A 20,294-nucleotide genomic window follows, 5' to 3' on the forward strand; every position below is an offset into this window, starting at 1 on the left:
GTCACTTAGAAATGTCCTTGTTTTTGAAAGAAAACCACGTTTTTCGTCCATTAAAATAACATCAAATTGATCAGAAATACAGTGTAGACATTGTTAATCTTGTAAATGTCTTGTAGCTGGAAACGGCTGATACTTTATGGAATATCTACATAGGCATACAGAGGCCCATTATCAGCAACCATCACTCCTGTGTTCCAATGGCACGTTGTGTTAGCTAATCCAAGTTTAGCATTTTAAAAGGCTAATTGATAATGAGAAAACCCTTTTGCAATTATGCTAGCACAGCTGAAAACTTTTGTTCTAATTAAAGAAGCAATAAAACTGGCCTTCTTTAGACTATTTCCGTATCTGGAGCATCAGCATTTGTGGGTTCGATTACAGGCTCAAAATGGCCAGAAACAAAGAACTTTCTTCTGAAACTCGTCAGTCTATTCTTGTTCTGAGAAATGAAGGCTATTCCATGCGAGAAATTGCCAAGAAACTGAAGATCTCGTACAATGCTGTGCACTAATCCCTTCACAGAACAGCACAAACTGGCCCTAACCAGAATAGAAAGAGTGGGAGGCCCCGGTGCACAACAGAGCAAGAGGACAAATACCTTACAGTGTCTAGTTTGAGGAACAAATGCCTCACAAGTCCTCAAATGGCAGCTTCATTAAATAGTACCCGCAGAACACCAGTCTCAACGTCAACAGTGAAGAGGCAACTCCGGGATGCTGGCCTTCTAGGCAGAGTTGCAAAGAAAAAGCCATATCTTAGACTGGCCAATAAAAAGAAAAGATTAAGATGGTCAAAAGAACACAGACACTGGACCGAGGAACTCTGCCTAGAAGGCCAGCATCCTGGAGTCGCCTCTTCACTGTGTAGTAATATCAAGCAGTGGTAAAGGTGTAGGATACCTTGTAGCAGTGGTGCAGCTTGCCGTTTGTCTTCCACCCGTTGGGGCAGGATCCAGTGAGGCTGGGGGTGGGGTGCGGGGTGGGGGGCTCAGGGCTGAGGGACGTGTCCTGGTTCAGTCTACAGATGAACTTGGCCCGGGCCGACGCACAGTCCTTCACCTCCCATAGGCCTGTGGCATAGCCCGTCTCCATGGTTACACAGCCCCCTTTGATGTTTCCTCCTGACAGAGGAGAGGGGGGAAAGGGTGGTCCATGTTACGTAGTTGCATGAGTCTGGGTCTGGGAGTAACTGACTGACTGGCACACCAGTGGGGATGGTAGAGATCGTGGCAAAAAGATGGTCTTGAAAACGGCAAACAAATCACCTGATTAAGTCATTGGCAATTTATCCACAATGAATACTCAAGAGATAAGTGTTTATACCGTATCTAGTTTTGACTTTGCTCTGGGCATATGGCATACAGCACAGACAGGGGCCCTGAAGACTAGTACAAGACCAACATGTCCGTCATGATAGCTCTGTGGACAGATAGAGAGACAGAGGTCCATGTCCCTACCTGGCTGGTCTCTGTTCCAGTTGGTATAGGCCACTTCATCCCCGCTGAGCCAGCGGAATTTCCCGGGGCTTTTCTGGTCAAGCAGGGCTATCCAGAACGAATCCCCAGAACGGCCAAACACCAGACTGTTGACAAATGCCTGCTCAAACCTACAACAACGCACATGGAAAAGGCTCGGGGGTCAGAGGTTATGTGTGTTTGTGTCTGTGCGTGCTTGCTTGCATACGTGCATGAGTGTATGTACAGGTACGCATGTGTGTGTGTGTACCTATTGGTGATGGTGATGAGGGTTGCTCCGCTGCCAGCGCAGGCCTTCCTGCCCTCCTCGAAGGTCACCTGCTCCTCTCCCACCCAGTAGCAGGCCGGACTGTGCCATCTCCAGCCCTGGCGAGAGAGAGAGAGAGAGGTGAAAGGTTGAGGAGGCGTAGAAATTACAACTATCCAAAGAGATCTATCTACGTCCAGAGACCTGCATGAAAACACAACCAGATGAGATGGTAACGTATAGGCATAAAGTACTATAAACCACACACGGCTAACAAGGAGAGGGCAATTATTTTTCCCCTACTTATAAAACCGGGGCAGGACAGAACAAGTCCAGGCTCAGAGCTACGCTCTCTCTCTACCGCTCTCTCTCTCTCTACCGCTCTCTCTCTCTCTCTCGCTCTCTCTCCAACACACAAAGAGGTCACAAGGGTTTGAGTGTGTAGTCGTGTAAATGTGTGTGTTGAAGTGAGTGCGTACGCGAGAGAGAGAGAGGTGGAGAGAGTCACTTTGTGTGATTCAGTCCAACTTCAGGCTTTTGCACAACTGCACTTGGCAGGGAGGGAGAAACCTCAAAGACTTCCAGCTGGTGAGCAGCACTCCTCCATATGAGAATCATACTGGAGAGGCAGATGCGCATGTTCTCTATTTCTCTCTCTTTCTCTCTCTCTCCTGTCACATGACCCACAATGCAACACTCTCTGGGGCTCTCTAGTGTTACAGTTCCGAGCCAATGAGCCAATGAGCTATGGATCATATAGACCCTATTGTTCCGACAGAACCGCAGAACCGCAGAACCATTAAGTCAGTCACTTGGTTTTCTCACACTTTCTCTTCAGATGTTGAGTTAACTCAACAACAAAAAAGCGAGCATTAACTCATACAAAATCACACAATGCAGTCAACTCCACAGAGAAGTTGGCCAAGCAGGAGCCAAGCTAACAGCAGTAACTCATTTGCCATGAGGCATTAGCTGGGCTATCCTTCATGTCTAGTGAGGGAGGGAGAGAGTACATAAACACTAAATTACTGAAGCATCAGGATCAAACAGCAATACCTCTGCCCGAGTAAACGTTTTTAACCGTTTAAACAGGAGGAGAGAGTTGAACTATAGCAGGAGAGGAGAGCACACAACCACGGGGGAAACTAGTCAAAGATAAGAAGATAATTACAGTCTGTGAAATTGCAGAGAGACAGACAGAGAAACACAGAGACAGAGAGAGAGAGAGAGAGAGAGAGAGAGAGAGAGAGAGAGAGAGAGAGAGAGAGAAAAAGAGAGATGGGTTTACCAGATGTGAGACCTGTGGATATGGTTCATTTGTGTGTGGGTATTTTTTGTGAATGTGAACACATTTGTGGGGTTGTCTGGGGGTAGGGTGTCTGGCTGATCTCCCTGGCCCTGAGGGAGTGATTCAGAGCAAATATAGACTGGGGCGGGAGGGGAGGTGGCGTGTGGTCAGAGGGCAGAGGGGCGGAGGGGTGCACGGGGAGGGGGAGAAGAGTGTGAGGGGGTGCACTCAAATATGTACCATCTGAATTCAGAGTGCCAGTGCTGACTGTCTGCATCTGGAGTTAGAACAGCGTGACGCTGCTAGAACTGTGAATAGAGCGTTTCTAGGCAGACAGAGAGATGGAGATAAAGGGAAGCAGAGTAAGGATGGCGGGGAGCGACAGATCAGACAGAATAAGAAAGATACAATAGATACAGGAGGGGAATAACAGATGGAATTGTTTGCCTTCAGCAAGCACACTAATGAGTAGGGGAGTGAGAGGAAGGAGTGAGAGAGAGAGAGAGAGAGAGAGAGAGAGAGAGAGAGAAATAGAGAGAGAGAGAGAGGAGTGAGAGAGAAAGAAAGTAGAGAGAGAGAAAGAGAGAGAGAGAGAGAGAGAGAGAGAGAGAGAGAGAGAAAGAGAGAGAGAGAGAAGGAGTGAGAGAGAAAGAAAGTAGAGAGAGAGAGAAAGAGAGAGAGAGAGGAGTGAGAGAGAAAGAAAGTAGAGAGAGAGAGAGAGAGAGAGAGAAGGAGTGAGAGAGAAAGAAAGTAGAGAGAGAGAGAGAGAGAGAGAGAGAAAGAGGGAGAGAAGGAGTGAGAAAGAAAGTAGAGAGAGAGAGAAGGAGTGAGAAAGTAGAGAGAGAGGGGGAGGGAGAAACAGAGGAGAGACAAAGAGAGAGGGAAAAAGAGAACGTAGAGAGAGAGAGAGGGGGAAGGAGAAACAGAGGAGAGACAAAGGGAGAGGGAAAAAGAGAACGTAGAGAGAGAGAAATAAAGAAAGGGACTACAGTAAATCTTACTGGTTTGCACCCGTGGTCCTGTGCCTGTCCGTCAGTCTTCTGGGCTGCTTTCTTACAGATGGACGGCAGGGTCTGGTTACAGGGACTGTCATTCCAGCGGCCTTCCTGTACATACATACATACATACACACACACACACACACACACACACACACACACACACACACACACACAGTCAGACAGAAAGAGAGAGGGCACAGCTGCAGAGTATAAACAATAGTTTTCTGTAGGGCTTGTTGGCAGTGAGAACACAATGCTGTGAGATGACGAAGGGTCCAGACTATAGGGGTCAAAGGCCAAGGGTCACTCACGGGTCCCCAGATGGTGACACAGTCCTCTGGGGTGTTTTGGAAGTTGTTGGGCTCAAAGGGATGCCAGTAAGTGAAGATGACGGGCGTGTGGTCTGTCCACTGGAAGTCCATCTGCATAGCCGTGTCATGGAGACCAATCCACAGCTCCTCCACATCTGACACACAGAGATATGACGATAACTATCACAGAGCAGGGAGGAGGAGACACTACAGCAATCACATTAGGACGGAAACAAGATGGGAGAAGCAGTGAGTGGATTGGAGTATTAGACAGTCTTCAACAAATATGCTCCTAAGGGGTTCTTCGGCTGTCCCCATAGGAGAATCCTTTTTGGTTCTAGGTACAACCCTTATGGGTTCCATGTAGAGCCCTCCGTGGAAAGGGTTCTACTTGGAAATAAAAATGTATTTTCTTTCTACCTGGAACCAAAAAGGGTTCCTCAAAGGGTTTTTCCAATGAGTGCAGCCGAAGAACCTTTTAGCACCTTTTTGTCTAAGAGTGTAGGCAGGGTGGAACTACAGTATGCCAACCCCTGTCCTCATAGTGTGGTGGTGAAAAAGTTGTAAATAACTTATTATATACAGTACCAGTCAAACACTTGAACACACCTACTCATTCAAGGGCCTTTCCTTATTTCTACTTTGTAGAATAATAATGAAGATATCAAAACTATGAAATAACACATATGGACTCATGTAGTGACCAAACACTTTCCAAACTTTTGACTGGTACTCTATATTTTTATTTCATTTCATTGTTGTTGTTTCAGGTAAACAACGTAAACAAATTGTACATAAGTGCTATATATAAACACGAACAAGAACCAAGATCAACTGTCTCCCGGGAGAGAAACTGTTGACACCAAAGTTGAAGCTTCCTTTCGAGACATGTACATTGTTGTGCTATCTGTGTAGCTGCCTGTCTTCGGGTTGAGGCACCTTTCCGTGACATGCTGCACTATCTGTGTACCTCGCTTGATGTTGTTGATGATGAACTCTAGTTCAGGCAGGGTGTGGAGGCTGACCAGGTTGGCCTCCATTTTCTGACAGGTTTTCTGAGCAGCGTCCCAGTCCACCTTCTCTGACGTCAGTCTGTAGCAGCCTGCCTGGAACGCCTGCCAGCCCACATCACACTCGTACTTCTCATCATCCGCCCACGAGTCTGCAGCCCACAGAGCAGAGACAGAGAGCAAACAGAAGGGAAATATACCCTATATTAACTATTTGTTAATACAGTAGCGAGCATATAACCCGATGGTAACACAAATCTATGATTTCTTTTCTATGACTCTAACTGCTCACATACAGGGGATGTAACTATCCATGAAACAACAAGCTACAGATGTATCTTAATTTGAGCCGGTTTGCCACAGCGGGAAAATAAGCCTGCAGCAACAGGAAATGTGAATTCTTATGTGGATTGTAACAAATTGACATTTTGTAGGGGTTGATACATTTTACGTAAAGGAAAATCAAGTCTGACTTTTGAAAGTGGAAATTACAAACATTCTAAAACTTTCTAGAAACTCAAATATACTAAAAATGTGCTTTCCTGTTTTGCAAGAAAAATTCTCAGCAACAGAAGAGTGATCAAATGAAGCTCCTACAGCTGTAGAAGCTTTAGCAGGGAGGATTTGATAAGGAGGTCTAGAGTCTCGACCGGTGACTAGGCAGACGTACCGGTGGTGAAGGGGTCCAGGGTGGCATTGGGTCTCTTCTTACAGACGTAGGGAAGGGCTACAGAGCAATCTCTGTTCTGCCAGCGGCCGGACGACTCTGTTCTGATCACCGCACAGTTCTCCTCATCCACATGGCTCGGCTGGTCTGGGATTGAAATGGAATACATATTGTGAGATAGAAAGAAGGGCACGTTAGATGTTATCTGTGTAGTCTGTGGTGCTAGTGTTGTAAACAGATGGCAGAGGTTGGGTTGGGTTAAACGGATGGTTGAGGATGGATGAGGTTGGGTTAAAAGGATGGTTGAGGATGGATGAAGTTGGTTTAAATGGATGGTTGAGGATGGATGAGGTTGGGTTAAATGGATGGTTGAGGATGGAAGAAGTTGGTTTAAAAGGATGGTTGAGGATGGATGAGGATTGGGTTAAAATGCTTAGGTTGGCATTTATTGTCATGAATATTGCCCTGAAAGCAGCTCTGCAGAGTGGTCACTTGCTGGCATAGCCACAAAATCATGAAATCTGATTTTAAACTTAACCCTAACACTGCTAACGCTAACCTTAAATTAAGACCAAACGCTCATTTTCCTTTTCATACATTTTTACTATATAGCCAATTTGGACTTTTCAGCTGGCCCATCGAGTGAAGATCGCTCAGGTCTGCTTCCAGGGGAAGATTCATGACAATAAGCATCAATCTGCTTTTAAAGGAGGGTTGATGATGGTTGAGGTTGGGTTGGGTTAAAAAGATGGTTGAGGATGGGTTAAACAGATGGTTGAGGATGGTTGAGGTTGGGTTAAAAAGATGGTTGAGGATGGATGAGGTTGGGTTGGGTTAAAAAGATGGTTGAGGATGGTTGAGGTTGGGTTAAAAAGATGGTTGTGGTTGGGTTGAGTTAAACAGATGGTTGAGGATGGTTGAGGTTGGGTTGGGTTAAATAGATGGTTGAGGATGGTTGAGGTTGAGTTAAACAGATGGTTGAGGTTGGGTTGGGTTAAACAGATGGTTGAGGTTGGGTTGGGTTAAACAGATGGTTGAGGATGGTTGCGGTTGGGTTAAAAAGATGGTTGAGGATGGATGAGGTTGGGTTGGGTTAAAAAGATGGTTGAGGATGGTTGAGGTTGGGTTAAAAAGATGGTTGAGGATGGTTGAGGTTGGGTTAAACAGATGGTTGAGGATGGTTGAGGTTGGGTTGGGTTAAAAAGATGGTTGAGTTTGGGTTGAGTTAAACAGATGGTTGAGGATGGTTGAGGTTGGGTTGGGTTAAACAGATGGTTGAGGATGGTTGAGGTTGAGTTGAGTTAAACAGATGGTTGAGGTTGGGTTGAGTTAAACAGATGGTTGAGGCTGAGGTTGGGTTAAACAGATGGTTGAGTTAAACAGATGGTTGAGGTTGAGGTTGGGTTAAACAGATGGTTGAGTTAAACATATGGTTGAGGTTGGGTTGGGTTAAACAGATGGTTGAGTTAAACATATGGTTGAGGTTGGGTTGGGTTAAACATATGGTTGAGGTTGAGTTGAGTTAAACAGATGGTTGAGGTTGGGTTGAGTTAAACAGATGGTTGAGGCTGAGGTTGGGTTAAACAGATGGTTGAGTTAAACAGATGGTTGAGGCTGAGGTTGGGTTAAACAGATGGTTGAGTTAAACAGATGGTTGAGGTTGAGGTTGGGTTAAACAGATGGTTGAGTTAAACATATGGTTGAGGTTGGGTTGGGTTAAACAGATGGTTGAGGTTGGGTTAAACAGATGGTTGAGGATGGTTGAGGTTGGGTTAAACAGATGGTTGAGGATGGTTGAGGTTGGGTTGGGTTAAAGGCAGTGTTCTCTCACCGTTCTCCCAGTTGAGGTATTTGAGCGGGGAGGAGTCAGCCCACTGCCAACCTCCGCTGATGTCCAGGTCATTCAGACCGATCCACAGAGCAGCACTGTAACCAGTCAGCAAACCTACAGCAGCGGGGAGAGACTTCTCTTAAAAACCTAAGATGTCCTCATATAAACCCGAGACAAGAACACACTCTACCTCTTTAAAAGTATTGGAGAAGAGGTAAGTTGGGAAGAGATGGTAACACTTGATTTTAAGGTATCCTTTTAAATGGCTTATAAACGCTTAATACATAGTTGTTTACCAGTAATGTTTAATACCAGTTCATAACACACCTATAAACACATTTCCATCAAACCGAGAATAAGGGGGAAAAGCACTCCCGTGTTGTAGCACAGAGGACTGCATTTTAGACTCTCCTCTGGTCTCCTACCGTTGATGTAGGTCTGCTCATGCAGCTTGGTGATACTGAGCAGGTCAGCCCTCTGCTGTTGGCAGCTGATGCGAGCCTCGCTCCATGACAGGGTGGCCTGGAAGTTGAACTGGTAGCAGCTGTCTGTCAGGGGGTCTGTGTCCCAGAATGTCTCACAGTCATTGCCTGGCAGGGGGAGAGAGAGAGAAAGAGAGAGAGAGAGAGAGAGAGAGAGAGAGAGAGAGAGAGAGAGAGAGAGAGAGAGAGAGAGAGAGAGTGAGAGGGGGAGGGAAGGAGAAACAGAGATCATTGCAAGGGGAAAAAGTCATAAAGAAACATAGAGTCTGTGGTGTGTGTGTGTGTGGTGGGGGGGGGGGGTGTGACTCACTCTTAACAGGACAGAAGCCCCAGCGTTCGTCCTTGCCATAGTCGAAAGTGGTGGCACACCACAGGTGACCGTCCTCTCTGCCAATACTGGTGCAGTTGTGGAACCACTGGCCATCGTACATGAAGGGCAGGTAGCAGGGCCGACCGTGAGAGTTCCCCTGGATAGTATAGATCTCTGCAAAGGCACACAATGGAAAGACTTCACATCCCAGGAAGCACTGAAGCTCCACTTTCTGTCCCATATTGATTTGTGTGGACCGTTTTACTGAGTAAACAAATATGTGTACTCAAAGACGTGCAATTAAACATGAGAAATAAATACTAGATATATTACAGGAAATGAAGACACATGCCAATGTGTGATTTTGGACCAAAAGGTATGGGAAACTCATCAGATGTAAACAATAAACCAAAATAGACCAGATAATGGAAAAACAATCAAACGATTTTCATCTGAAAAATAGATAACTGAGGACAAAGCTTTTGAAAACTCAATACACTGTCTCAAACTAAAAAACGATGCCAGAAAAAGTCATTTCCACTAGCAATTGACAAGGGTAGAAAGGATACTCCTTCCAAAAAACCTTCTCTAAAATAATAAAATAATGAGTTTAATTTATAAGCAGCTGTTTTAGTTATTTTTCCAGTCTATTAAGAGACTGCCATGTATAAACTAAACTTATTTTTTGAGAGGTGAATGAACATTACTTTGAATGAAACCTGATCTCCACAGTTTGACAAAAAGCCCAGGGGTTGCCACGGTAGCCTCTGCATTCCACTGGATGGCGGGGTATGAAGGAAAGGGCAGCAGGGGGAAAACGCAAATCAACTCTCCAAGACACGGTGGAGAAAGAGAGAGAGAGGGAAGAGAGCGAGCGAAGAAAGATAGGTAGAGCGGGGAAAGAGAGAGAGAGAGAGAGAGAGAGAGATATAGAGAGAGAGAGAGAGAGAAAGGGTGAGGGAGAAAGGGAGAAAGAGAGAGGTAGAGAGAGAGAGAAGAGTGAGGAAAGAGAGAGAGAGAAAGGGTGAGGGAGAAAGGGAGAAAGAGAGCAGTAGAGAGAGAGAGAGCAGTAGAGAGAGAGAGAGAAGAGCGAGGAAAAAGAGAGAGAGAAAGGGTGAGGGAGAAAGGGAGAAAGAGAGCAGTAGAGAGAGAGAGAGAGAGAGAGAGAGAGAGAGAAGAGCGAGGAAAGAGAGAGAAAGGGTGAGGGAGAAAGGGAGAAAGAGAGCGGTAGAGAGAGGTAGAGAGAGAGCTGTAAAAGAGAAAGACTAGAAGGGTGTTTGCGATGTTACCAAAACACACAGAGAACTAGCCAGGCCCATGGAAAGTAGGGCATATGTGTTAAAAAAAAGTGGGAAAGGCCTAGAAAGTTCCCTCCCTCCTTCATTCCCAACTCTCCTCCAACAGTGGCCGGTTCGTGTCAAGCTGCTAGCCTGCTAGCTACACAGCGGGGTGACTAATGTCCGTGGCATTCATTATTCAGCAGCCTGTTGACTTCACAAAAGCAAGTTGTGAGGAATGGCAGTTCAAAATTACAAATGCACGTTTGCCTCGCCACAAAAAAGAAAAGAAAAGAAGGAGAGGAACGATAGAGGAGGAAAGTAAAGAAGGAGAGGAAAGATAGAGGAGGAAAGTAAAGAAGGAGAGGAAAGATAGAGGAGGAAAGTAAAGAAGGAGAGGAAAGATAGAGGAGGAAAGTAAAGAAGGAGAGGAAAGATAGAGGAGGAAAGTAAAGAAGGAGAGGAAAGATAGAGGAGGAAAGTAAAGAAGGAGAGGAAAGATAGAGGAGGAAAGTAAAGAAGGAGAGGAAAGATAGAGGAGGAAAGTAAAGAAGGAGAGGAAAGATAGAGGAGGAAAGTAAAGAAGGAGAGGAAAGATAGAGGAGGAAAGTAAAGAAGGAGAGGAAAGATAGAGGAGGAAAGTAAAGAAGGAGAGGAAAGATAGAGGAGGAAAGTAAAGAAGGAGAGGAAAGATAGAGGAGGAAAGTAAAGAAGGAGAGGAAAGATAGAGGAGGAAAGTAAAGGAGAGGAAAGATAGAGGAGGAAAGTAAAGAAGGAGAGGAAAGATAGAGAAGAAAAGTAAAGAAGGAGAGGAAAGATAGAGGAGGAAAGTAAAGAAGGAGAGGAAAGATAGAGGAGAAAAGTAAAGAAGGAGAGGAAAGATAGAGGAGGAAAGTAAAGAAGGAGAGGAAAGATAGAGGAGAAAAGTAAAGAAGGAGAGGAAAGATAGAGGAGGAAAGTAAAGAAGGAGAGGAAAGATAGAGGAGGAAAGTAAAGAAGGAGAGGAAAGATAGAGAAGAAAAGTAAAGAAGGAGAGGAAAGCTAGAGGAGGAAAGTAAAGAAGGAGAGGAAAGATAGAGGAGGAAAGTAAAGAAGGAGAGGAAAGATAGAGAAGAAAAGTAAAGAAGGAGAGGAAAGATAGAGAAGAAAAGTAAAGAAGGAGAGGAAAGATAGAGGAGGAAAGTAAAGAAGGAGAGGAAAGATAGAGAAGAAAAGTAAAGAAGGAGAGGAAAGATAGAGAAGAAAAGTAAAGAAGGAGAGGAAAGATAGAGGAGGAAAGTAAAGAAGGAGAGGAAAGATAGAGGAGGAAAGTAAAGAAGGAGAGGAAAGATAGAGGAGGAAAGTAAAGGAGAGGAAAGATAGAGGAGAAAAGTAAAGAAGGAGAGGAAAGATAGAGGAGGAAAGTAAAGGAGAGGAAAGAGAGAGGAGGAAAGTAAAGAAGGAGAGGAAAGATAGAGAAGAAAAGTAAAGAAGGAGAGGAAAGATAGAGGAGGAAAGTAAAGAAGGAGAGGAAAGATAGAGGAGGAAAGTAAAGAAGGAGAGGAAAGATAGAGGAGAAAAGTAAAGAAGGAGAGGAAAGATAGAGGAGGAAAGTAAAGAAGGAGAGGAAAGATAGAGGAGGAAAGTAAAGAAGGAGAGGAAAGATAGAGAAGAAAAGTAAAGAAGGAGAGGAAAGATAGAGGAGGAAAGTAAAGAAGGAGAGGAAAGATAGAGGAGGAAAGTAAAGAAGGAGAGGAAAGATAGAGGAGAAAAGTAAAGACGGAGAGGAAAGATAGAGGAGGAAAGTAAAGAAGGAGAGGAAAGATAGAGGAGGAAAGTAAAGAAGGAGAGGACAGATAGAGAAGAAAAGTAAAGAAGGAGAGGAAAGATAGAGAAGAAAAGTAAAGAAGGAGAGGAAAGATAGAGGAGGAAAGTAAAGAAGGAGAGGAAAGATAGAGGAGGAAAGTAAAGAAGGAGAGGAAAGATAGAGAAGAAAAGTAAAGAAGGAGAGGAAAGATAGAGGAGGAAAGTAAAGAAGGAGAGGACAGATAGAGAAGAAAAGTAAAGAAGGAGAGGAAAGATAGAGGAGGAAAGTAAAGGAGAGGAAAGATAGAGGAGAAAAGTAAAGAAGGAGAGGAAAGATAGAGGAGGAACGTAAAGGAGAGGAAAGAGAGAGGAGGAAAGTAAAGAAGGAGAGGAAAGATAGAGAAGAAAAGTAAAGAAGGAGAGGAAAGATAGAGGAGGAAAGTAAAGAAGGAGAGGAAAGATAGAGGAGGAAAGTAAAGAAGGAGAGGAAAGATAGAGGAGGAAAGTAAAGAAGGAGAGGAAAGATAGAGGAGAAAAGTAAAGAAGGAGAGGAAAGATAGAGGAGGAAAGTAAAGAAGGAGAGGAAAGATAGAGGAGGAAAGTAAAGAAGGAGAGGAAAGATAGAGGAGAAAAGTAAAGAAGGAGAGGAAAGATAGAGGAGGAAAGTAAAGAAGGAGAGGAAAGATAGAGGAGGAAAGTAAAGAAGGAGAGGAAAGATAGAGAAGAAAAGTAAAGAAGGAGAGGAAAGATAGAGGAGGAAAGTAAAGAAGGAGAGGAAAGATAGAGGAGGAAAGTAAAGAAGGAGAGGAAAGATAGAGGAGGAAAGTAAAGAAGGAGAGGACAGATAGAGAAGAAAAGTAAAGAAGGAGAGGAAAGATAGAGAAGAAAAGTAAAGAAGGAGAGGAAAGATAGAGGAGGAAAGTAAAGAAGGAGAGGAAAGATAGAGGAGAAAAGTAAAGAAGGAGAGGAAAGATAGAGGAGGAAAGTAAAGAAGGAGAGGAAAGATAGAGGAGAAAAGTAAAGAAGGAGAGGAAAGATAGAGGAGGAAAGTAAAGAAGGAGAGGAAAGATAGAGGAGGAAAGTAAAGAAGGAGAGGAAAGATAGAGAAGAAAAGTAAAGAAGGAGAGGAAAGATAGAGGAGGAAAGTAAAGAAGGAGAGGAAAGATAGAGGAGGAAAGTAAAGAAGGAGAGGAAAGATAGAGAAGAAAAGTAAAGAAGGAGAGGAAAGATAGAGAAGAAAAGTAAAGAAGGAGAGGAAAGATAGAGGAGGAAAGTAAAGAAGGAGAGGAAAGATAGAGAAGAAAAGTAAAGAAGGAGAGGAAAGATAGAGGAGAAAAGTAAAGAAGGAGAGGAAAGATAGAGGAGGAAAGTAAAGAAGGAGAGGAAAGATAGAGGAGAAAAGTAAAGAAGTCGTTTTCTGGACTTAGGTTGTCGGAAATATGGTTTTAATTGCAGTCAGACAGGCTAGAGAAAGTATTTCACAGACTAAGGCCAGCAGAAAGGCTGTCAGTGCAACTTAAATTATGACATTTGATATCTGTATGAATAATAATAATAATAATAGTGGAAACAAGGCTTTGCTTCAAAACCACACTGCTAACCCTTAAGCGGGGTCTTCAACTCCTGAGTCCTACATAAGCACTAACATACCATAGGCTAGAGCTGGGCGATATGGACAAAAATCCATATTGTGATAAATTGCCTGAATTGATGCGATGATGATAAATAGAAGGATAGTGCAACAAGTTTTTTAAACGTTTCCTTTAAACTACTACTACTGGTCTGATGGTTGTAGCCATCAACTGCCCCATTAACAATCACCCACATTAACACACTTATTTAATTTCAAACTTCACATTCCTCTAGTATAGGCTACGTATCGTAATGAACGATATCAGGAAAATGTCTGCGATAAATGATTGTTATGGTCGGTGTTGATCATTTCCGGTTTAATGTCCCAGCTCTACCGTGGTCTATGCGAGGGCAAGGGCATTCCACTGTTTACGTCTTGAGTTTACGAACACAGAGAGAGAGGGCTTTCCTTAGCTGTCTAGCTGGCGGGCTGCCAGTCAGTCATACAGTCAACAGAGAGGCCCAGGGCAAAAAAATTGCAGCATGCGTCTGAACAGACACAGCTGTACCCTCCTCAACAGTGCAACACAGCTGACTAACCCTGCCTCAGCATTTCATTTACAAGCACTGTTGGGAGAAATAGTGACAAACCATATTCTGACTTGTATTTTCTATTGCAAAATGGCTGACTCCCCTGTCAGATTCAAACTAACGTCTTGTTGCTCCATACCAAAACAAAATCAAGACTGTTATTTTACTTGTCAACCAACAAGTAACCAACACCATCACTTTATATAATTACACTTGAAATCGGAAGTTTACATACACTTAGGTTGGAGTCATTAAAACTAGTTTTTCAACCACTTTTCAACCACCAAAAAATTGTTTACAGACAGATTATTTCACTTATAATTCACTGTATCACAATTCCAGTGGGTCAGAAGTTAACATACACTAAGTTGACTGTGTCTTTAAACAGCTTGGAAAATTCCAGAAAATTATGTCATGGCTTCTGGTCCACCGGTGATGTCCTCTGGTCTGATGAAACAAAAATAGAACCGTTTAGCCATAATGACCATCGTTATGTTTGGAGGAAAAGGGGGGAGGCTTGCAAGCCGAAGAACACCATCCCAACCCTGAAGCACGGGAATGGCAGCATCATGTTGTGGGGTTGCTTTGCTGCAGGAGGGACTGGTGCACCTCACAAAATAGATTGGATCATGAGGGAGGAAAATTATGTGGTTATATTGAAGCAACATCTCAAAACATCAGACAGGAAGTTAAAGCTTGGGTCTTCCAAATGGACAATGACCCCAAGCATACTTCCAAAGTTGTGGAGAAATGGCTTAAGGACAACAAAGTCAAGGTATTGGAGTGGCCATCACAAAGCCTTGACCTCAATCCTATAGAAAATGTGTGGGCAGAACTGAAAAAGTGTGTGCGAGCAAGGCTTTGTGAAACCTGACTCAGTTACACCAGCTCTGTCAGGAGGAATGGGCCAAAATTCACCCAACTTATTGTGAGAAGCTTGTGGAAGGCTACCCGAAACGTTTGACCCAAGTTAAACAATGTAAAGGAAATGCTACCAAATACCAATTGAGTGTATGTAAACTTCTGACCCACTGGGAATGTGATGAATTAAATAAAAGCTGAAATAAATAATTCTCTCTACTATTATTCTGACATTCTTTCACATTCTTAAAATAAAGAGGTGATCCTAACTGATCTAAGACAGGGAAGTTTTACTAGGATTAAATGTCAGGAATTGTGAAAAACTGAGTTTAAATTTCTTTATTTGGCTATGGTGTAATGTAAACTTCAGATTTCAACTGTACATGTCAGTCATTTCCTGGCCAGAATGACTCAACTTACACTTGAATTTATCAGACAACTGGAATGACTTTGTAAACCAGAAGCAGAAGCTCTTCTACTTACCACGATAGGCCCGAGAACAAAGGTCCTGATCGTCCCCAAAGAGCCTCCACTTGAGCCCCTCCCGTGGGGGCTTGACATCCGAGGCCACCGCTGAGGAGTTAGCGGAGGGGTTAACAGGGTGCGAGGGTGACGGCATGTACAGGTTGAGGTTCTCCAACACATGGGCACAGTACCAGGTCCATCGGACCCCTGGAGGCTCTCTGTCACAGGGGTAGACGCCCAGTGGTGAGAAGTCCTCCCTGGAGCTGTAGTTGCCTGTTGTCAGGCCCAGGCACAGAGAGGAGCCTAGGTTGAAGAGCCGGCCTCTGGTCACCCACTTCCACTTCTGGGCGTCATCCTCGCAGGACTCGGACAGGGACAGGGAGTGACCCTGCACCCCTAGACAGCCCTGAGCCCCCTCGTGGAAGAACACAAACACATCACCATTCACAGGCTCTGTGGAGAGAGAGATAGAAAAACAGAGAGAGAGAGACACACACATAGAGAGATACAAAGAGAGAGAGAGAGAGAGAGAGAGAGAGAGAGAGAGAGAGAGAGAGAGAGAGAGAGAGAGAGAGAGAGAGAGAGTGGGGTTAGACAGGGATGCAGCTTAAGCCCCACCCTCTTCAACATATATATCAACGAACTGGTGCGGGCACTAGAAAAGTCTGCAGCACCCGGCCTCCCCCTGCTAGAATCCGAAGTCAAATGTCTGCTGTTTGCCGATGATCTGGTGCTTCTGTCACCAACCAAGGAGGGCCTACAGCAGCACCTAGATCTTATGCACAGATTCTGTCAGACCTGGGCCCTGACAGTAAATCTCAGTAAGACCAAAATAATGGTGTTCCAAAAAAGGTCCAGTCACCAGGACCACAAATACAAATTCCATCTAGACACTGTTGCCCTAGAGCACACAAAAAACTATACATACCTTGGCCTAAACATCAGCGCCACAGGTAACTTCCACAAAGCTGTGAACGATCTGAGAGACAAGGCAAGAAGGGCATTCTATGCCATCAAAAGAAACATACATTTCAACATACCAATTAGGATTTGGCTAAAAATACTTGAATCAGTCATAGAGCCCATTGCCCTTTATGGTTGTGAGGTCTGGGGTCCGCTCACCAACCAAGACTTCACAAAATGGGACAAACACCAAATTGAGACTCTGCACGCAGAATTCTGCAAAAATATCCTCCGTGTACAACGTAGAACACCAAATAATGCATGCAGAGCAGAATTAGGCCGATACCCACTAATTATCAAAATCCAGAAAAGAGCCGTTAAATTCTACAACCACCTAAAAGGAAGTGATTCACAAACCTTCCATAACAAAGCCATCACCTACAGAGAGATGAACCTGGAGAAGAGTCCCCTAAGCAAGCTGGTCCTGGGGCTCTGTTCACAAACACAAACACACCCTACAGAGCCCCAGGACAACAGCACAATTAGACCCAACCAAATCATGAGAAAACAAAAAGATAATTACTTAACACATTGGAAAGAATTAACAAAAAAACAGAGCAAACTAGAATGCTATTTGGCCCTAAACAGAGAGTACACAGCGGCAGAATACCTGACCACTGTGACTGACCCAAAATTAAGGAAAGCTTTGACTATGTACAGACTCAGTGAGCATAGCCTTGCTATTGAGAAAGGCCGCCGTAGGCAGACATGGCTCTCAAGAGAAGACAGGCTATGTGCTCACTGCCCACAAAATGAGGTGGAAACTGAGCTGCACTTCCTAACCTCCTGCCCAATGTATGACCATATTAGAGAGACATATTTCCCTCAGATTACACAGATCCACAAAGAATTCGAAAACAAATCCAAATTTGAAAAACTCCCATATCTACTGGGTGAAATTCCACAGTGTGCCATCACAGCAGCAAGATGTGTGACCTGTTGCCACGAGAAAAGGGCAACCAGTGAAGAACACACACCATTGTAAATACAACCCATATTTATGCTTATTTATTTTATCTTGTGTCCTTTAACCATTTGTACATTGTTAAAACACTGTATATATATACAATATGACATTTGTAATGTCTTTACGGTTTTGAAACCTCTGTATGTGTAATGTTTACTGTTAATTTTTGTTGTTTTTCACTTTATATATTCACTTTGTATGTTGTCTACCGCACTTGCTTTGGCAATGTTAACACATGTTTCCCATGCCAATAAAGCCCTTGAATTGAATTGAATTGAATTGAGAGAGAGAGAGAGAGAGAGAGAGAGAGGACAGTCAATAACACTGTTCAGAAATGATTCCATCTTTAGCTGCTAATGTAGAGAGCCGGAACACGATCAATATCACTGTTAATGGATGTCCTGCTTCGTTAGAGCAAGCATATTTCAGCTGGTCGTGGTGCTGTCGAAAGGCTAGCTTCCTCACAACGATACCTAGCCCACTGTCATGTCTCCTCTCACATCTATGACAAAGCAGACAAAAAAAGTTGGAGAAAGAAATCATTTAATTTGCATATTTAAAAGACCATAGGAGGCTCTAAAACCTGTATCAACTTAAGCAGACATTGACCCAGGTTATGTGTCTAGACATGTGTTAATTGGACGGGCCTGCTGCTCTGAAAATGTGGTTGCACGTGTTTTTTCACATGTCTATTAGCGTTGTTAATGTCTATGTATTTGTTATTTCCTGTCAGACTCTGGGATATTTGCCCCATTTCAGACGTGTGACCTGGATTGGCCTTTCTCCTCACGGGGAGTCTGTGGTCTGAATGTCATGTGAGGGAAGGTTGGCTGAAGAACGAAATGAGGACTGGGCGGTTTGGGGGTTTTGGGGGACTGGTTTGGAACTTTATCAGGAGAAAATGTCTGGTTTCATATTTGAAGATGTTTCTGTTGTCAATATCGGATGATATTACATGTCATTACTTCACTTAATTATGTCAGTAATTTACCCAGATCGAGTGACCCTACAGTTAACACTCAAAAAAGTTACAATAAAATGTCATGAACTGTACCTTGGCTTATTTCATCCTCATGTAGTAATGTATATGTCAATGTGCCATGCGCATTGGGTCTCCACTGTAGGCTCTGTGTAAGACCAGAGTAAGTATACTGTATACACTCCAACCCTGTATGAACTGAAAAGAGGAGAAGGTAGAGAGAAAGTGAGATATTTAACTCTGAGCTAGCTAGACGATACTGGCTGGACTCCAGCCTCTATGACTGGAATGTCGGGAAGAAAACCCAACAGCCTTCCAAAAAACCCAGTGTGGTTTTCTCTCATTCCCACTTCTTCTCCAATATTTTCTTTTTATTCTCCTGCAAGGGGGTGGGGGGTTCCGGGGATTGGGAGGTTAAGGCCAGGTGATTCAAAAGTGTGCGCACTGGTGGAAGAGAGCAGGAGACGGGGGGCGAGAGATGGAAAGGGAGAGAAAGACAGGAAGAAAGAGAGGAGAGGGAGAGCAGCTGTGATGTTAAGCGAACACAAAGAGCAAGGAGAGAAAAGGAATGACCCCAAAACAAACAGAAGCTCTCCTTAATGAATCTGGGTCCAGAGAAGAGAAACAGAGAGAGAGAGAGAAAGAGAGCGTCAGCATTCCTCCTTCACGGGGCCCTCCGAGGGGCCAGGAAGTAGGGAAGGTGGGACAGATCACTGGGCGTTGGGCTGGACATAGGGAAAGGGGGATACCTAGTCAGTCGCACAGCTGGAGACATTCAACTGAAATGTGTCTTCCGCATTTAACCCCTTCTGAATCAGATGGTTCTGGTATGGGGGTACTTCAGTCCACACACAGAACAGGGGTCCTGGCCTGTAGCACAAAAACCTCCTCAAGTCATCTAATCAGTCCACTGTAGCTCTCTCACAGAACTAGCAACACCGCCCTTGCAGCACTACCAACTCTAAAACGACGGAGAAGCTCCACAAAAAGAGTCCCTACAAAAGTCGTTATAAAGCAGACCTTCAATCAGTGTGTAGCACTGGTTTCTCTCAAGACTCACACAACCTCTCTTGCGACGTTGTTGAGAAATAATAGTCAGCTTGTGGCCTTGGTCGGCTTCCAGAAGCTGCGAACACTGTAGTTACAAAACACAATGGTTGCGTGGTTCCACGGAGCTGTGAGAGCCTCCACTGGCAGTGCTTTGTACAGTGTAATCAGATACAATTACCAGCTGGATCCGACTGCTGCAGGCGTCTCCTTGTAGCAACCTGTTGTTAGTCCTGTTTGCTGTCCACTAATTGTGACGCAGTAAAGAGTCAGAAGTCAAAAGACCTTTTCTCACCTGGTAATGGGGCACCTCTGGAAACATCTTTACTCGGCACTCTTAGAAGAAAAGTGTTCCAAAATGTTTTATTTATTTATTTAACTAGGCAAGTCAGTTAAGAACAAATTCCTATTTACAATGACGTGCTACACCGGCCAAACCCGGACAACGCTGGGCCAATTGCGCGGCCGCCATATGGGACTCCCAATCTCGGCCGGTTGTGATACAGCCTGGAATCGAATATGGGCCTGTAGTGACGCCTCTAGAACTGAGATGCAGTGCCATTACACCGCTGCGCCACTCGGGAGCCCAGTTCTGCAGTTGTCGCCATTTGAAGAACCCTTTTTGGTTCCAGGTAGAACTATTTTGGGTTCCATGTAAAAACCCTCTGATGAAAAGGTTCTACCTGGAACCAAAAAGGGGTTCTTCAAAGGGTTCTCCTAATGGGGCAGCTGAAGAACCCTTTTTGGTTCTAGATAGCACCTTCGTCATTGAAGTTAAAGAATGAGGGGCAGATTCCAACAGACAAAAAGCAACTGAATGTCTTAACATTGACAAGTCTGCCTTTCCATGAGTTTATAATGTGAGACTCCTATTATTAACGTAACACAATCCATAACAGTCTGGAATGAAAAAACGTTCCATGGACTCATTTCTCTCCAGGGAACTCATTGTCTGTCACTTCCATTAAACGGCATGTGTTCAGTAACCTTGCTACAGTTATTCAAGCACGCTCTACAGATCTCCAACAGCAAAGACAAACTGAGTCCTGTTAATGCCATACCGTATGGACCCTGTAGAGCAGACCGCTCAGCAAAGTCGCTGTCTTCGATGCCTCTCAACTCAATGATCTTTCTTAGCTTTTGGTCCATGCCAAAACATTTAGCAG

General features: G+C 44.2%; 1 protein-coding gene across 1 annotated transcript in view; it reads right to left on the reverse strand.

Moving 5' to 3' along the window:
* LOC110485159 (C-type mannose receptor 2) overlaps window positions 1-20,294 on the reverse strand; it is a 46,400-nt gene that overhangs the window by 22,675 nt on the left and 3,431 nt on the right. The window contains exons 2-12 of the mRNA XM_036940933.2: window positions 15,191-15,625; window positions 8,622-8,795; window positions 8,255-8,419; window positions 7,830-7,943; window positions 6,002-6,145; window positions 5,292-5,483; window positions 4,322-4,476; window positions 4,011-4,115; window positions 1,725-1,840; window positions 1,457-1,605; window positions 900-1,120 (exon numbers count right to left, since the gene is read on the reverse strand). Of these exons, the coding sequence (XP_036796828.1) occupies window positions 900-1,120; window positions 1,457-1,605; window positions 1,725-1,840; window positions 4,011-4,115; window positions 4,322-4,476; window positions 5,292-5,483; window positions 6,002-6,145; window positions 7,830-7,943; window positions 8,255-8,419; window positions 8,622-8,795; window positions 15,191-15,625 (1,970 nt within the window). The remainder of the gene's footprint in view (window positions 1-899; window positions 1,121-1,456; window positions 1,606-1,724; window positions 1,841-4,010; window positions 4,116-4,321; window positions 4,477-5,291; window positions 5,484-6,001; window positions 6,146-7,829; window positions 7,944-8,254; window positions 8,420-8,621; window positions 8,796-15,190; window positions 15,626-20,294) is intronic.

The sequence above is a fragment of the Oncorhynchus mykiss genome, chromosome 13 (genome assembly GCF_057628025.1).
Source record: "Oncorhynchus mykiss isolate SJ-2025 chromosome 13, ASM5762802v1, whole genome shotgun sequence".
Taxonomy (NCBI): Eukaryota; Metazoa; Chordata; class Actinopteri; order Salmoniformes; family Salmonidae; genus Oncorhynchus; species Oncorhynchus mykiss.